This window comes from Dermacentor silvarum, chromosome 1 (assembly GCF_013339745.2).
Source record: "Dermacentor silvarum isolate Dsil-2018 chromosome 1, BIME_Dsil_1.4, whole genome shotgun sequence".
In the NCBI taxonomy this organism is placed as follows: Eukaryota; Metazoa; Arthropoda; class Arachnida; order Ixodida; family Ixodidae; genus Dermacentor; species Dermacentor silvarum.
In genome coordinates this window covers 65,889,268-65,903,955 of record NC_051154.1, presented here as the reverse complement: position 1 = coordinate 65,903,955, position 14,688 = coordinate 65,889,268, and the positions used below count along the sequence as shown (strand labels likewise).

The following is a 14,688-nucleotide window of genomic DNA, read 5'->3' as shown; positions in this document are numbered from 1 at the left end:
ATATAAGGCAGTGCAATGCTGACCTCAGCATTGCAAATGCTAATCAGGAGCTGCAATACATGCATAATCGGTAACAGGCTAAAAATTCAGGTACAAAAATGTCCCACATATGCTCTTCATTCCCATGCACCCGAGGAAACAGTTCCCTTATTGTTCACACAGGCACAAATAAGTGCAAGAGTGGTTCGGCAGTGAACTATGGATGTGCAGTATGCTTTAGTTGCACACTACACAAACAACAGCCAGGATTGACAGGTGTGGTTGTGAAAGAGACACCTGACAATGCAAGTGCATGTGTAGTAACAAACACGGTGGACATTGCAATGGTCAGACAAGAGTTTATCTAGATGTCACTTCCAAAAATCTTCCATGCTGCCTTCTCCCTGTAGAAGAGCAAGGTCATACACTTCTGCCGAGAAAAGGCACCAGTGATGACAAGTTAATCCTTTCTCTTGTGGTTTGTTCTTGGAGGTAATCCCTCCTCTCCCTTGAGATCTATTTTAGTGTCGGCACTCCATAACCTGACCAGGGCAAAGGTGAAGAGGTGCATTGAAAGAATGGAGGTGAGGGAAAGTCAACAAAGATAATTGGCTGGCACATGTCTACAAATTCTCATTGAAGTTTGTTTGCCCTGCATGCTGTAAGGACTGGTTGGCTAGATATGGAAACACCCAAAACTAGCAGCACGAAAAAAAGATGATGAACAGTGGCGCTGACTTAAAATTGTGTTTATTCTACTGAAGGAACAATACACTTGCAACAACACAAACAAAAGAGGAGATAAATTGATCTACGCAGGCCCATGCCTTCGTGCCTTTTACGTATCTGCTAGCTGTCACAAAAGTATCTCTCGCTTGCTATAAACAATTTGAGCTGTATCAATGAATTGTCCTTTTACAATACAAAAAAGCCACTCTTATCATGAGAAGCGGCTTGGTAAGTGCGAAAAGACACAAAAGTGAAAGACTAGTGGTGATGCTGCATTGAAGTTCCCACACCAGCTCGCCGCGACTTCATTAATTTTGATGGCATCTGCTTGGGCCTAGTTAATTTTTCATCGCTTATGGTGGAATACATTGTATTCTAAAAGACACAAGGACTTAGCAAGTTTCAAGAACTTTTACTGAGCCATAATACCCCAATATACGGAAAAAGTTTGAAATTGATGATGTCACAATAATGAACCGGAGCTGTGGTTTTGGAGCAAAGTTTAAAAAATAAGCTGACTTTCTCTTCGAATAGAGAGTTTTGAAATAATACTTTATCCCTCTAAAATGATTTAGTGTTTAACTTTAGTGTCCCTTCAAAACAATGGACAACTTGCTAATGATTCTGCCCTTCAACTCGAAAATACACCTCGGTTCCAAAATAAACTTTTTTTGTATCGCCATATCCAAGGAGCACATTGGAATTCCAAGTTCAGGTATGCAGCCACAATTGCAGCAATGCAGCTGAGGTGTCCTGATAGCAGTGGCTGGATTGCAGTGTAATAGCACTTCCTCCCCCCCGACTTTTATTCTGGACAATCATGCATACTTTCCCTTTAACTGGCAACAAATCACTGCAAGAAAAAAAGTATCGCTAAATCGCCAAAAGATGCAAACAGACAAACATACAGAAAGGACAGACAATTTGAGTCTGTCATCCATTTTAGCAATGTTTTACTAACTAGCCCAGCAAGAAATTCTTACAAGCAAGAAGCAGACCAGCAGATATATGGAATGGATGCCTCCACAGCAAAAGAATGCAGCTGTTTTTTATTATGCGGAACACTTACATAAAACTGTTAAATATAGGCCCCAGCTGTTTCCACAGCTGGGCTACATGATTATGCGGACAGTAGCAGAAAAAAAAAAACTAATTCGACTTATTGCCTAAAATGTGCTAATCAGCCTTTTAATTAGTTCTTTTAGACCACATGCAGTGGTCATGTTTGCTTATCCGAGATCGCAAGATTAGCATCTCTTTCAAGGTTACCGCCCTTAGAATATGCTATGAAATACATCAGCTTTTCATTTGTTTCTCAAAAGCCATCCTCTAGCACTTCGGAACAATCTTAACTAGACCGTCAATGCATTTTTTAGCAGATATGACTTCAGTAGTGTTCTGCTTCAATTTTGCAATTACTGCATGCATCTTAAGGTGCATTGAAACATAATTAGCATATTTTAGGTAATGAGCCAAATTATTGCTGAAACTTTCTGCTGTCTGCTATTATTATGGCTGTCAGAAAATTGACCAAAGTATACTTTTTATTTGAATCAGCTCCTTTTAATAATTGTGACACTTTAAAAACTAGCAGTAAAGTTGCTGGTATATTAAAGAATGTCATCACCTTTGCAAATGAAGCCTGTATCATCAGCTTCACCTTCATGTATTTATTAACTTTTTTATCGCCTTCTTCAGTCCTGATCCCTTGCCCCCTCCCTATGCTGAGCAGCATGTCAGCAGTCGTACACATGCCAGCAAGTCTTTTTAAAAAAGAGCTTCTCTCTCTCATTGTCTCTCTCTGCCGCTTTGCACTCCCGCAAGGCCCACCATAAAACTCTGCAGTACTGTGATCAACGATGCATGTGTGGCAGCTGTACACTTTGCGCAGATGTACAGCATGCCTACGCACGTATCAATATCGCTGCCTATGCTGCAGTACGTTAAAGTTGACCTGCATGGGGAAAAAAACTAACAAGCAGCATGCTTAGCAAGGGAAAAAAAAAACAGCAATACCTCCAATTTAATTGGCAATATGTTATTCGCACCATCGGTTGTCAGAAATTGTTAGAAATTAGCTTTTTAATTCGTGGCACGCATTTGCCATTGTAGAATAAAGACAGTCAATGCTCAAGGCATGTCCACTTGTTGGGCATCCCAAGACTTGCACCAGTCCAATATATCATTGTACAAATGTTGGTGAAATGCATTGTCGTTTCACTTACTTTCTGGGAGAGAGAGGGAGAGCCACTAATAAGGGCTGAAGAGCTTAGCCTAGACATGCCTTGTGTGTTACTATAGGTGATTAGGGTGAAAGAAAACTGATGAATAAAAAAAAATGCACACACAAATATAAAGCCTTACCACTGCCCTGTGGGGCAAAGCAATGTAGAACACCAATGCATTTTGTAAAAAAATTTAGACACCAAATCTTTAAAGCTGGTGGTTGTCTTAAGAGACCAGCCGGAGTAGTTTGCAAGGCTGCTGTACGCAGTATTAGCATTAAGCAAATTTAAATACGAGGGTCATCCAGAAAATAAAGACCGTTTAGTTATGGAAAATCAAAAATATTTATTGGAAAAAACAATTGTTTCATACATGAAGCTTCCTTCACTTCTCTACATAATCACCTCTTACATCTAAACATTTGTCGTACCTAGTCGCAAGCTTCAGAATTGCCAGGTTATACTCTTCCGCCGCCAGTTCATTAAGCCAGGTTGAGTTTCATCGTGCACATTTGTTCGTCCAGTGTTGAGCATTTCACACCATTTTCTCACATTTCTTTCGCTCATTACATTATCACCATATACTGCTTTCAATTGCAGGCAAATTTCTGCCAGTTTCACCTTTTGAGCATTTAGAAATCGAATACCACTCCTTAACTCACAGTCGGTAGGATTTTTAATCATGCACTTCATTTAGACCATTACACCAACTGCACAAGGGCGACTTCTTGCAATCTCCACTTGCAGCGTCATATTATGAGCACAGCTGTTACGGAAGCTAGTTGACCCTCAAAAGAGAAAGCATGTATGTAACAGAATTGTTTTTTTACAATAACTACTGTTTTTCATTTTGTATAACTATACGATCTTTATTTTCTGGATGACCCTGCAAATTTATAAAATATGCAGCTACACATAAATGCCCAACCCAAAGTCTTGCTTTTCATCTTACACAATATTTCCCATAGAAAGCTGCAACCCAAGTTAAAATGGGGTACCTGTAAATGACTCGGTAGAGATCATGAAGCAAGCCCACTGCCAATCTCTTGCAAGCACTTCACAGATTTGTAACCGAGGACGAACTTTATCACAAACACAAAATCTGTCTGAAACCTGCTATATTCAATGAGGGCTGTGCCTGTGTCCTTATTTAAAGAAACTCATTAAATGTACAAGCTCATTAAGGTGACATTTTTGACCACTTGATTCATGTGTATAAAAATTAAAGTATCAGCCCTCTTGCTGTTCCTGCACTGAGAAAAAAAAAAGCTCTCGACATAAAATGAAGGTGGGGGGTGCAATATCCTTATTAGACAGTTTTAGTTGAGCGCCACTTATGCTCCGCTCAGATTTCACACGCTGAGAAAGTGCAGGGAACTGCATAGATTTTGCATTTGATAAGCGCGTCTTGCCAAAACGCGAGCGACGCACAATCAGCTCTGCTTCAAAACCACAGAAGCCAAGTAGACACCCTCTCACACTCTGCTCAGTTGGCTTTGTAAACCGAGCGAGGGAAGTGATCTTCGTTTCACTAGCGGCACGAGCATTGCACGCAAGAACACTAGCGTTCCTGCTAAGGGGTTGTGTGGAAATTGCTAGCATATGCCAGTCTGAGCGGAGCAGACTGATTGCTCAACTAAAATGCTTTATTACCCAATTTTACACACCTATGTCACCAAACAATCTCTGGTGACACACAAAGAGGCTACAACTCAGCTCCACTTTGAACCACACCAGGAAGCAAAGTGAATGCTACACAAGCACACAGGGAAAGGAATAGCAATACTTCAGGTCAAATATTTTTTTTTGACAATTCTGGGCCAGTTATTCACTTCCTCTATAGATACAGAAGTCTGCAAATGATCACTGCTGAGCAAGCTGAAGTTCTAGTTCCAGACTTACCTTTCATTACATTTCCTTGAAAAAGTCCTTGCAGCTCCACGCGTAAACTGAAGTAAACAATTGAACGATCACTGTCCAATTACGGGATTAAGTGTAATTACGGTCCAACCGTAATTACACTAAAAACCCTCAATTCCTAACGCAACAAATAATTGCAACACCATTTAATGTGTCCAGTTCAAAACACGTGCCAAGTGCAGCATGGGTAGATTACTAGAAGTAAATCTGGCTCTTCAATCAATGAGCCATGTTATGGGGCATGGTAGCACATAATTTTTCTATGACTTAGCATGGTTTCGTAAAGGACATTACAGATTTTTTGTTGTTGTGATTCAACCGTGTTGCTTTCCGACCTGAAAACAATATAGACAAGTCTCAATATATTTAGTAGCATAATGTCCAGTGCAAATACAGTATAGACCACTTATAACGTAAGTTGCCGGAGTCATGAATATCCGCACTATAACCAAAACAACTATTTTATTGCGATAATGCACACTCCAAGCACATTTCTGCCGTCGCTGTCACTGTGCTCTAGGTTCCGTATTCGCTTCCTAAATAAATGAACAAGCACGGTGTCACGCTCACTCAAGCAAACATGAACACATCTTGCTCGTTGACCACGGAAACGAACTGCCAAAATGCTCGAGTGATGAAGCGCAGCGAGCGAATCGACTTTCGTGCTATCATGCCTCTCGCTTCAACGTGACCTATAAGCGGTGAAAACACTACGCGCGGCGGACTTTCCCCGTCACAGATTGCTTTCAAGATAGGGCCGAGGCAATCGTATCGCTGAAGTGGATCGTCGTAGATTACATCCTGCTTCGGTCCACTGAAACCGTTCCGAATTGCTTTGCTGGCGAAAATACTCCTGTTTACGGCAGTCCCGAACACAAGTTTCAGATTCTCTGAACGCCCATGATGCAGCCCGATTTCCGTCCGTCTCCGTACACATGATCACTTTCCTTTCAAGTGCGGCACCATGATGAACTCGGTACTTCATGCTGATAGAGCAGACACAGAGAACGTGAAGACAGACGGTAGACTATTGCCTAAGCACGTGTACTGCAGCACATGGAGGAAGCTATGGTAGCTAGGCTTGACGCGCGTGCGAGGCGGCCATATTAAAATGTCGAGGGCCATATGGTAAGCAGCTTTAGGGTTGTACTCGATTCTAACGCGCACGCAACTTTTGAACCCGTTTTATCGGAAAAAAAAAGTGTGTTAGATTCGAGTAAATACGATATTTGTGGCTTGAGGGGTGCATTTGCCGTCTAGGCTGACTGCCGAACTTCCAGGCAGCGGCATTGTAACCGGTATTTCATGTCCCGCAACTGCACTATAAGCGATACGCGTATATAGATTGCTATGGGAAAATTAACAGGAGTCTGAAAAGACCGTATTATATCCGGTCCTGCACTATAAGCGGTTACGTTATAAGTGGTCTATACTGTAATTGCAACGTATGTCACTAAATCGAAACATTTGGTAAGTAAAATCATTATGCATGATTATTTTTCATATTCTAAACAACTTAGCTTGTAATGTTCCAAAAACCGCCGAATTGTAGAAATTGTTTTAATAAGGGTAACATTGGGGTCTGAAAGGTGGGGTTTGAAGCCAGGAGTAAACTGGGAAATCCCTGTACTGCCCATCATTCCTATGCTGACTGAACCACTGATCTGTACTATGTTTTGCTGGATGCCGCTCGCCAAGCCGGTTTGCAGGTGAAGCCAGCAGAAATGCGGCAGCTTGTCCCAGAAGTAGGACGTATGCTGCACTTACTAGTGCACTTGGATAATATTGTGGCCGTAACAGTTTTTTGTCATAGCTTTCAGTGTTCCAAGGTTTTGTTCTCTCTTCATGCCTGGTAAGGTCTTTTACGATTATCTGAACCCATATGCGATATTTTTTTTCCTACATAAAGAGTTTTCTCAATCGGCAGTGCTCCAGTGCATTCCACTCATGTTAGCGATGCTGTGAGCGCGGCAATGCAATTCTTGATGTACACCCAAAGTGTCGCTGCAAAGTACCGAAGCGACAGTACCGAAGGGACAAGGTGGCTTCAGTCAAAGGCACTCGATGCACTATCCAGCCCCATAGAGATCAGGGGGCTGAACAGTTTTACTAGCGCAGATTTCCCTCTAATATTCCTTGCGATGGAACTTAAGTTTGTGCTCATGCGATACCTGCACCACTAATATTTGCACCTACACCATGACCATGCCACTGAAATTAGTCCATTGAGCATCAAACAAAATTAAGAGGTGGTATGAGGAATGCCCTTGTGTTCCCACAGAAACAACAGCAGAGGACCAAGCCCAAGCTGCATCAAATGCAAAGAAGTGCTGAATGAAGGATTGGAAGAACAATGGGGCGGCACACAGCCAACTCAGTGACAGTCCATATGCAGACTTCAACTGCAGCACCGGGGGCTTACTGGCATGCACTTGAGCAGTTAGCGACAGGGTCTAACCTAAACTTTTTTTCGCTCCAATCAAGAAATGCAAGAAAAGGCGCAGTTTTGCCTGAAAGGCGAAGCATCGATTGCGATAGCTATACGAAGTAAGGATAGTTTATCGGCCTTATAAACTTGTAAACATAGGCATACTAACTAATTTAACAAGCATGGTGTCACGCGCGCACAGGCAAATATGAACGGATGCCACTCGACCGTGGGAACTCAAAACGCTGGAGTGGATAAGCACGGCAGCAGCAGCAAGCGAATTGAACTTCGTGCGACGGCCATATTAAATATATGGCCGTCGTGTTTTCGCGGCTTAGTTCACGTTGATGCAAGCGGCAGCAAGCTGCCGCTTGCATCAACGTGAACTAAGCCGCGAAAACACAGCGCAGGGTGGACTGTCTCCGCCGCAGATAGCTTTCAAGATGCAGCAGCCGGACTGGCGCACGCAGCATAAAATGCATTGTGGATCCACACCTCTGAGAGTAATATGTTTTTATTGCATCCTACTTAATTTTAGTGATTATATATAGGTCTCCGAACAACGGATACTATTTGGCAGTCAAATTTCAAACACTTGCAAGTGCACTACTAACCTGCCTACCTCTCAATGGGGCCACATAGAAAACCACAATGTGCTGCCACTTAAACTCGTGTGCATTTATAAAAGATGTAGCATGTTATTAGCATAGCAAATTGGGCACGTTTATAACTATATACTGCAACAGCACCACTTGCAACAGGGATGAGCAAAGAGAACACAGCACACATCCTGTGTTGTAAGTGGTGCTGTTGCGGTATGGAAGTAACGTGGTTGAGCCGCAAGTGCACACAATTCATGGATGAAAAGCTCTAGAGAAGGCAGCCTGCCAGAGTTTTTTCTTTTTGATTTTGTTACGGAGCGGGGAAAACATTCCAGTTCGATAACCTGGTTTGCAATACCACCTGCCCAGCACATCCAATTTCCAACCTGCACTGCACTTGCATAAGGTTTTTTCACAGCCCATGTTCACACCTTTACAAAGGGGTGTAGTTAACTGCACTAGTGGCATTGCTTGTGCAAGTAGCTCACTATGCCAGACTGCAAGAAAATGCACCCTTTTCTCTGGTTTCAATGTTCTGAATACCTTGTAGGCAAGCTGTATTAGCAAAGCATAATGGCTATTAGAACCTTAAGAAGCCCAGCATCTTTAAGGTATGAGGCCAAGTGCTGGGAAAAAAAGTTTAAAAAAGGAGGAACAATACAAATTATTGGTCTACATCATAAAGAACACTTTTTTAGGCCTATGTGAGCATTTTAAAGTTTGCATTATTTTTGCAATATTTCTATTATTTGAAAAATTTGATTAAATGTGGGTCTCACGCCAACAGTCATAACTCTAATTTAACTTGATAAAAAAACACAATTTTTGGCAGTGATATAGGAGAGGCCTTGATCTGTGCAATGAACCAAAATTACTGAGATCAGATCAATTATCGAAGCATAGTGATGAAATAACCAAAAACATGTGTGCTTCCAATGGGTGTGCCTTGGTGTAAAAGGCCTCCATATAAAAACTTGGGGCCCGATTTTACTTGCTGAGGTTCATTGCGCACCCAATAATGTGAGAAAGAATTGTGCCAAGTTTCACAAAAAAATCTTTATTAGGGAAAAAGTTATGAATGTTTGCGTTTGAAGAAATCGTAAAAAGAGTTCTGAGAAAATCAACAAAAAGATTTCAAAGCATAGCGCTTACATAAGATGATCAGGAGAGCTAAAATCCCCTATATTTGTAGCCAGTTTTATCTTGGGTCTCGCTCTTGTCCGATTTTGGTCCTGTTGCACCTCGGCTTTTTTTTTTCTAGCTTGCTTTGCAGTATTACAGGTATTTGACGTACGTCTCCAGGACCGTCGCCTTGTACTGATTGCCTACAAACTTTAATTTTGTGCGTCTTTGCGCTCTAAACTTTCCCAATTCTGTGGCTGCCAGTAATAAAAAGTAAGCGACAGAGAGTAAACACATCCATCACACGATCCGCTGCTCCTTTAACGCGCGTGCAGCCTCCATAACTTAAACAACACGTGCCAAACATTGCACGTCCACCTGGTGAGGTGCTTATTATTTTAATTGATAAATAAAATGTTGAAAATGCTATTATGGCATTGCTACACTTTTTACGTGATACGATACTTAAATAACCAGCAAATAACTGCAAACCAGGGCATTTTTTTCTGTTCCACAGAAAACTGGCACTTTCAGTTTCGGTTTCGTAGACGCCGGGTGGGTTTACATTTTTTTATGTATCTTTTGAAAGAAACTACGTAGGAAGATACTTTTTTCAGCAAAATGATGGAGAATAAATTCCTCATCTAACAAAGCAGAAAAAAAAATTGACATTTTGAAAGAAAATTGCAATTTTGACTTGGCCTCACACCTTAAATAAACACTCAAGCCAGCCCAGAGCGTCTGTGCAAAAAGCAGGCTGGAGCAGTAGCAGAGGCTTTAGAGTTTAACACTTCAGATGCTTCAGCTAGAATGCACTCGAGACATCCAAGTCATGATGATGTGTCTTGTTTATTCTTTTGAAACATTTTTTGATGAGAGCTCCCAGCAAAATGTAGTTACAGTGCATAGCTATGAATGCCTTTGCTGGGAGTTTTAAGTAACACAACTGATTTTTACACACAGTGGCAACATGTACTGTAAACTCACATTCGTGTGACTAGGATGACTTGACATAAATGGAAACCACAAGATGTACTTAATATACACATCAGAAGTTCTTGCAAAGCAGCCTAAATCTGGCTGCTATGCCATTTCGCGTTCACCTTGTATATAAACAACATGTCCAGGTAGGTGCCCATAAACAGGCGTCACTATTTTCACGTCGTAACCGTCAGCAGTGAATGCCCTTCTGGACACCAAAGCCACAGTGCAAAGTGAATTAAATTGCCTGGTAAAAGGAAACATGCCACCACAAACAATTGTGAGGCAAACACACTGCATGTGAGCAGCTTGGTAGGCAGTATCCTATTGGCACACCACAAAACATGGACTAGCTCCTTTTAACAACTGCCACCATCCACTTGCATTGGAGAGCCATCTCCACAGCTGAGAGAGCACAACGTGACACTGCCAAGAGATGGCACACTTTTCACAAAACATATGACATCCAATGAGAGTCCACTCAAGAACTTGAAATGAAACATGGAGACTTAAAAGGAAAAGGCAGGACAGTGTCCATTCCTTGAGAAACATTGTGCAAGGCCTTCATGAAGCACCAAGTTTTGAGCACTTCACAACAAACTTGTATACACAGCCAGTAAGCACAACTACTGAAATTAAAAAAAAAAAAAAGAAATCAAAGCTTCATACTTCATTCATAGCTTTCAAGGACATAGCACTCCTCAATGTCACAGCACTTTGTGGATTGAATTTAAAAAATCCTAGATAATATATAGCAGTAGATCAGGAACGAGAAGTTCTTGTCAGCACTGAACATTTTAACTGCAGGCAAGTGCTCCAGCACACTTAAACAAAAAGCTGCAGTTCTAGTGCAAGAAAAAAAAAAAAAAAAAAGGGAGGGGAGAACAAGAAAAATCCAAACAATCCCTCAAACCATTGAGTGACCTGCTTTCGTTTTGAACATTGTACATTATTAGTAAAGAAACGGTAGAGGATTGGTTAAAAACATGTACATAGACCATCTACATCAGCAGAACATTAACATGATTATGTACAGAGTCACGAGCACTGTTTTCATGAAACTAAAAAATATACGTGGCAATATATTTGTAGATGTGTATACTGTCATCGCTATATACAGACAAAACCACAATAATGACATCCACAAATAAGAATAAATACAATTCATTGAAAAATCTCTGTATAACTTGACCACTCATTCATAATCACACATGCACAGGGGGGGGGGGGGGGGATAAAGGACGAAAGGGGGAACTAATCCAGCACAGATGCTTACTTAGCCAAACTAAGAGTAGCAGCCCAGCATTAGGCTGCACTTGCATAAATGCAATTTTTTTTTTGTGCAATTTTACATTTGAACTTTATCGAATTTTTACTTTTTTTTTTCGTTTTTTTTTTCTTTCTTTTAGCATACATACAAGACAAACTCATTCATTCCTCAAGAAAAAAAAAAGTTAATAAATAACTTCATTCAACATAAAAACAAGTCTGTAGCAAAGAGAAAGAAAAAGCCCACAGACAGGTGAAACCAATGGTGCACAGATGGCACAACCGAGCAAGGTCCCAGAGTCAGTGGCTGACTGCCACCAGCCACAGCAGTCTAGGTAGTACATGGCACTACCTGAAGGAGGCCACTGTGTACACGTCCCGGTGCACAAGGCCCTGTGCCACCAGCACCGTCTCACGGGCAGGCCGGCTCAAGTTGCGCTGCCGTCGCCGGGCGCTGCTGTTTGAAAAGCCCCGACAGCTGCTGTGCTGCTCGGCTGCTTCAGGAGTGCCAGTCGAGAACTTGCGCTGCTTAGGGAAGAAGGTACGACTGGTGGTCAGCTGGCAACCATCAACCAGCTGCTCGCCAGCTTCGCAGGGTGTCTCGGAGTCCTGGGCCCACACAGCAGCCACACCGTTGGTGCACGTCCCTTGACTCCTGGCATGAGCCCCACCACTCACGCTGTCACTGCCTACGCTTGACCCCGAGCTGTGCTGAGGACTACCACCAAATGGTCCACTGGAAGATGTTGAGCTGCTGTCGGCCTCATTGGTGCCAACCGTCCTGCACAAAAATATTAGCCCACCACTGTTTACTGCAGAACAAAAGCTTGAAGCATTGCAAAGGCACTATTTCACAGATGCCTGTAAGAGCCAAAAGAAAAAGCACTTGAAAGGACTAAAATTATTGTCCATAAGGGACATAACATTAAACTTTGCACTGCAGGCTGCTCTTGCAGAACCATACCAGAGTTCAATGCACCGATGCAAGTCAAAGGAATATTAGCACTACCACTGCAACACAATGAGATCATACGATTGGGCTGTCCAGCCCGTGCTCATATTTAAAAAGTGAAAGAAAAGGCAGACTTTACCTCCTGTGGCTTTGCATTCATTTGTGACAGCAGTTACTCCTCAAACTCCTCCAAACACTCCCAACCTTGCATAAGCTCTTGCAACTATTAAACAGCAGCGTGATGACAGCGGTGCAATGGCAACGATGACAATGTCACTTCGTTCACATCCAACACATTCTTTACAAGAGGAACACTGGGAAACGCTGCAGTACTGAAAGCCATACTGTGAACGAGTGTTGCATTGCACATCAGCTATGCTGCACAAGCATGTTGTATTGAGTGCTGCCGCATCCAAAATGCATGAAGACGTGGCACCACCACTCCGAGTCAGCATCGCGAGCACTACAAACCCCACACTAAATGCGAAGCCCAAACATTGTGGGATGTGGGATAGCTCAGTGGCTGGCATTAGGGGTGTGCGAATACCGAATATTAAGTCTTGAATACCGAATCAAATCGAATATCGAATAGCAAAGTTATTTAATAGAAGCTTGAATATTAAAAATTCTCATGCAAAAAAAGCAGCTGTTGCACGTGATCTGGGGTCAACTTTTCACTTGGTACACTCGTCGCTGGAATGCCCATGTACTTCATGGCCATCTTGCACAGTCCTGGGAAGTGTTGCTTGCCTGTCTCTTTCCAGAATGCGAGAGAGTCTTGGTCCTTACTGCAAATGGGCTCTCGAAGGTACTGCTGAAACTCCTCAATGTTGGCTGTGTTGGAGGAGTGTCTTCTTTCTGATGACGCTGCCAGCTTCTCAATGCTGTCCCAGATACTGCTGACGCGCTCCTTGTGAGCTGTAGATGTTGACGCTGCAGTATAGTCACTTGATGCTTCTCCTGGAGGGCTCTGCAACTCGGTTCTTTCAAGCTCCACGAGCCTTGTTTCCTGGAATATTTGAGCACAAAAAAGGTTCTTAAACCTTGGTTCACAGGCGGTTGCCAACACACTCCTTTTGCTCGTCCTGCCCTGGAAACCTTGTCCTCGTGCTTTTCAGCAAGTTTCTTGCAAACCCTGAAGTGTCATCATCGGCTGCAATGCAGTCTTTCAGGACCATTTGTGTTCCATAGAGAAATGGTACTACTGATGACAAAGTTGTATATTTCTGGCCACTAAGATCTTTGATCGCCGATGTGATTGGTTCAAGAGCTTTGACGAGCCCAGCCACTGCTTTCCACTCCTGTGGTGTCAGGTTGGGCACAGTTGTCTCAGAGGTGGCAAGCTCTAAACAGACGGCTTCTTTCAGCTGCACAAGACGTGAGAGCATGTCATGCTCACTGTTCCATCTTGTTTCCACGTCTTGAATAAGTTCCAAAATGACCAACAATTGCGCGACACTTCTTGAGAATGGCAGGAACTCCTGCTGTTTCTTCCTTGGCATCTTTTTTATGCAGTGTATGGCCCATGCACCGCATTGGGACGCAACAAATGCCCCTAAGGGCCGCACGGAAGTTTCGTGCATTGTCCGTCACCACATAGACTGACACTTTCTGCAGTGGCAGCTCCCAGTTATCCATCATTGCTTGCAGGTGCTCCAAGATGTTGCAAGCTGTGTGACTCTCGGTCACACTCCGGTTGTCCAATGCAAAGCTTCTCTTCTAGAAGTTTGAGGTTAAGTAGTGGCAGGTAAGACTAATGTAACTTTGGTTAGACCTCGACGTCCACAGGTCACTTGTAAACGAGATCGACTATGCCTTCCTGGAAATCCGCATGCATTCCCTCCTTGACAGCCGTGACTGTGTGTCTGTACAACGCCGGGATGATTGTCCTCGAAAACGTCGTGCGACTGGATATAATGTACAACGGCTCCATGTGGTTCATCAGCTCTTTGAAACCTCGATTTTCGACACAGATGCAAGGCTGAAGGTCGAACACCAGCATTCGGGCAATCCTGGTGGTTATCGCCGTTCTCTCGTGCTGCGATAGGTCCTTGCCCGACTTCAGCGCACTTTTGATGAGCGGCTGTGCGCCTTCTGGTCTTCCTTGCTTCCCGCTGTCTCTCAAAATCACACCGTGCAAAGAAAAATGCTTGTTCTTGAGATGGTTCGCAAGTGGCGTCGTCGTACTCGATGGCGTTCAAAGTTTCGTATCACAGCTTTTGCACGTAGCCTCTTGGGCCAAGTTCTTTACGAAATGTTTCCAAATGGCACTTTTCGTTCGTTCAGTCATGTTGCCCCCGACGTCGGACTACGTTTTCGGACAGATAACGCAGATGAAATTCGGGAGCAGAACACGTCGGCTTGGTTTGCGATAGTGAGGGACTTGGTGGTTTCGGATTGCCCGACGAAAAACGCCAACGGCCAATGACGCGGAGGGCGTGGGGTGACGGGGGAAGACACTGGCGCCACCTCTATCCGGCT

The 14,688-nt window shown here is 43.1% G+C and overlaps 2 protein-coding genes across 4 annotated transcripts in view; both read right to left on the bottom strand.

The window, feature by feature from the left end:
- The window catches only part of LOC119443965 (paraplegin-like), a 389,278-nt gene that overhangs the window by 143,696 nt on the left and 230,894 nt on the right, over positions 1–14,688 (bottom strand).
- Positions 9,836–14,688, bottom strand: part of LOC119464635 (terminal nucleotidyltransferase 4B) — a 72,627-nt gene continuing 67,774 nt past the window's right edge. For all 3 annotated transcript variants that reach the window (XM_037725660.2, XM_037725667.2, XM_037725672.2), the window contains exon 9: positions 9,836–12,036. In XM_037725660.2, coding sequence (XP_037581588.1) covers positions 11,604–12,036 — 433 coding nt within the window. In that variant the 3' untranslated portion in view covers positions 9,836–11,603. The remainder of the gene's footprint in view (positions 12,037–14,688) is intronic.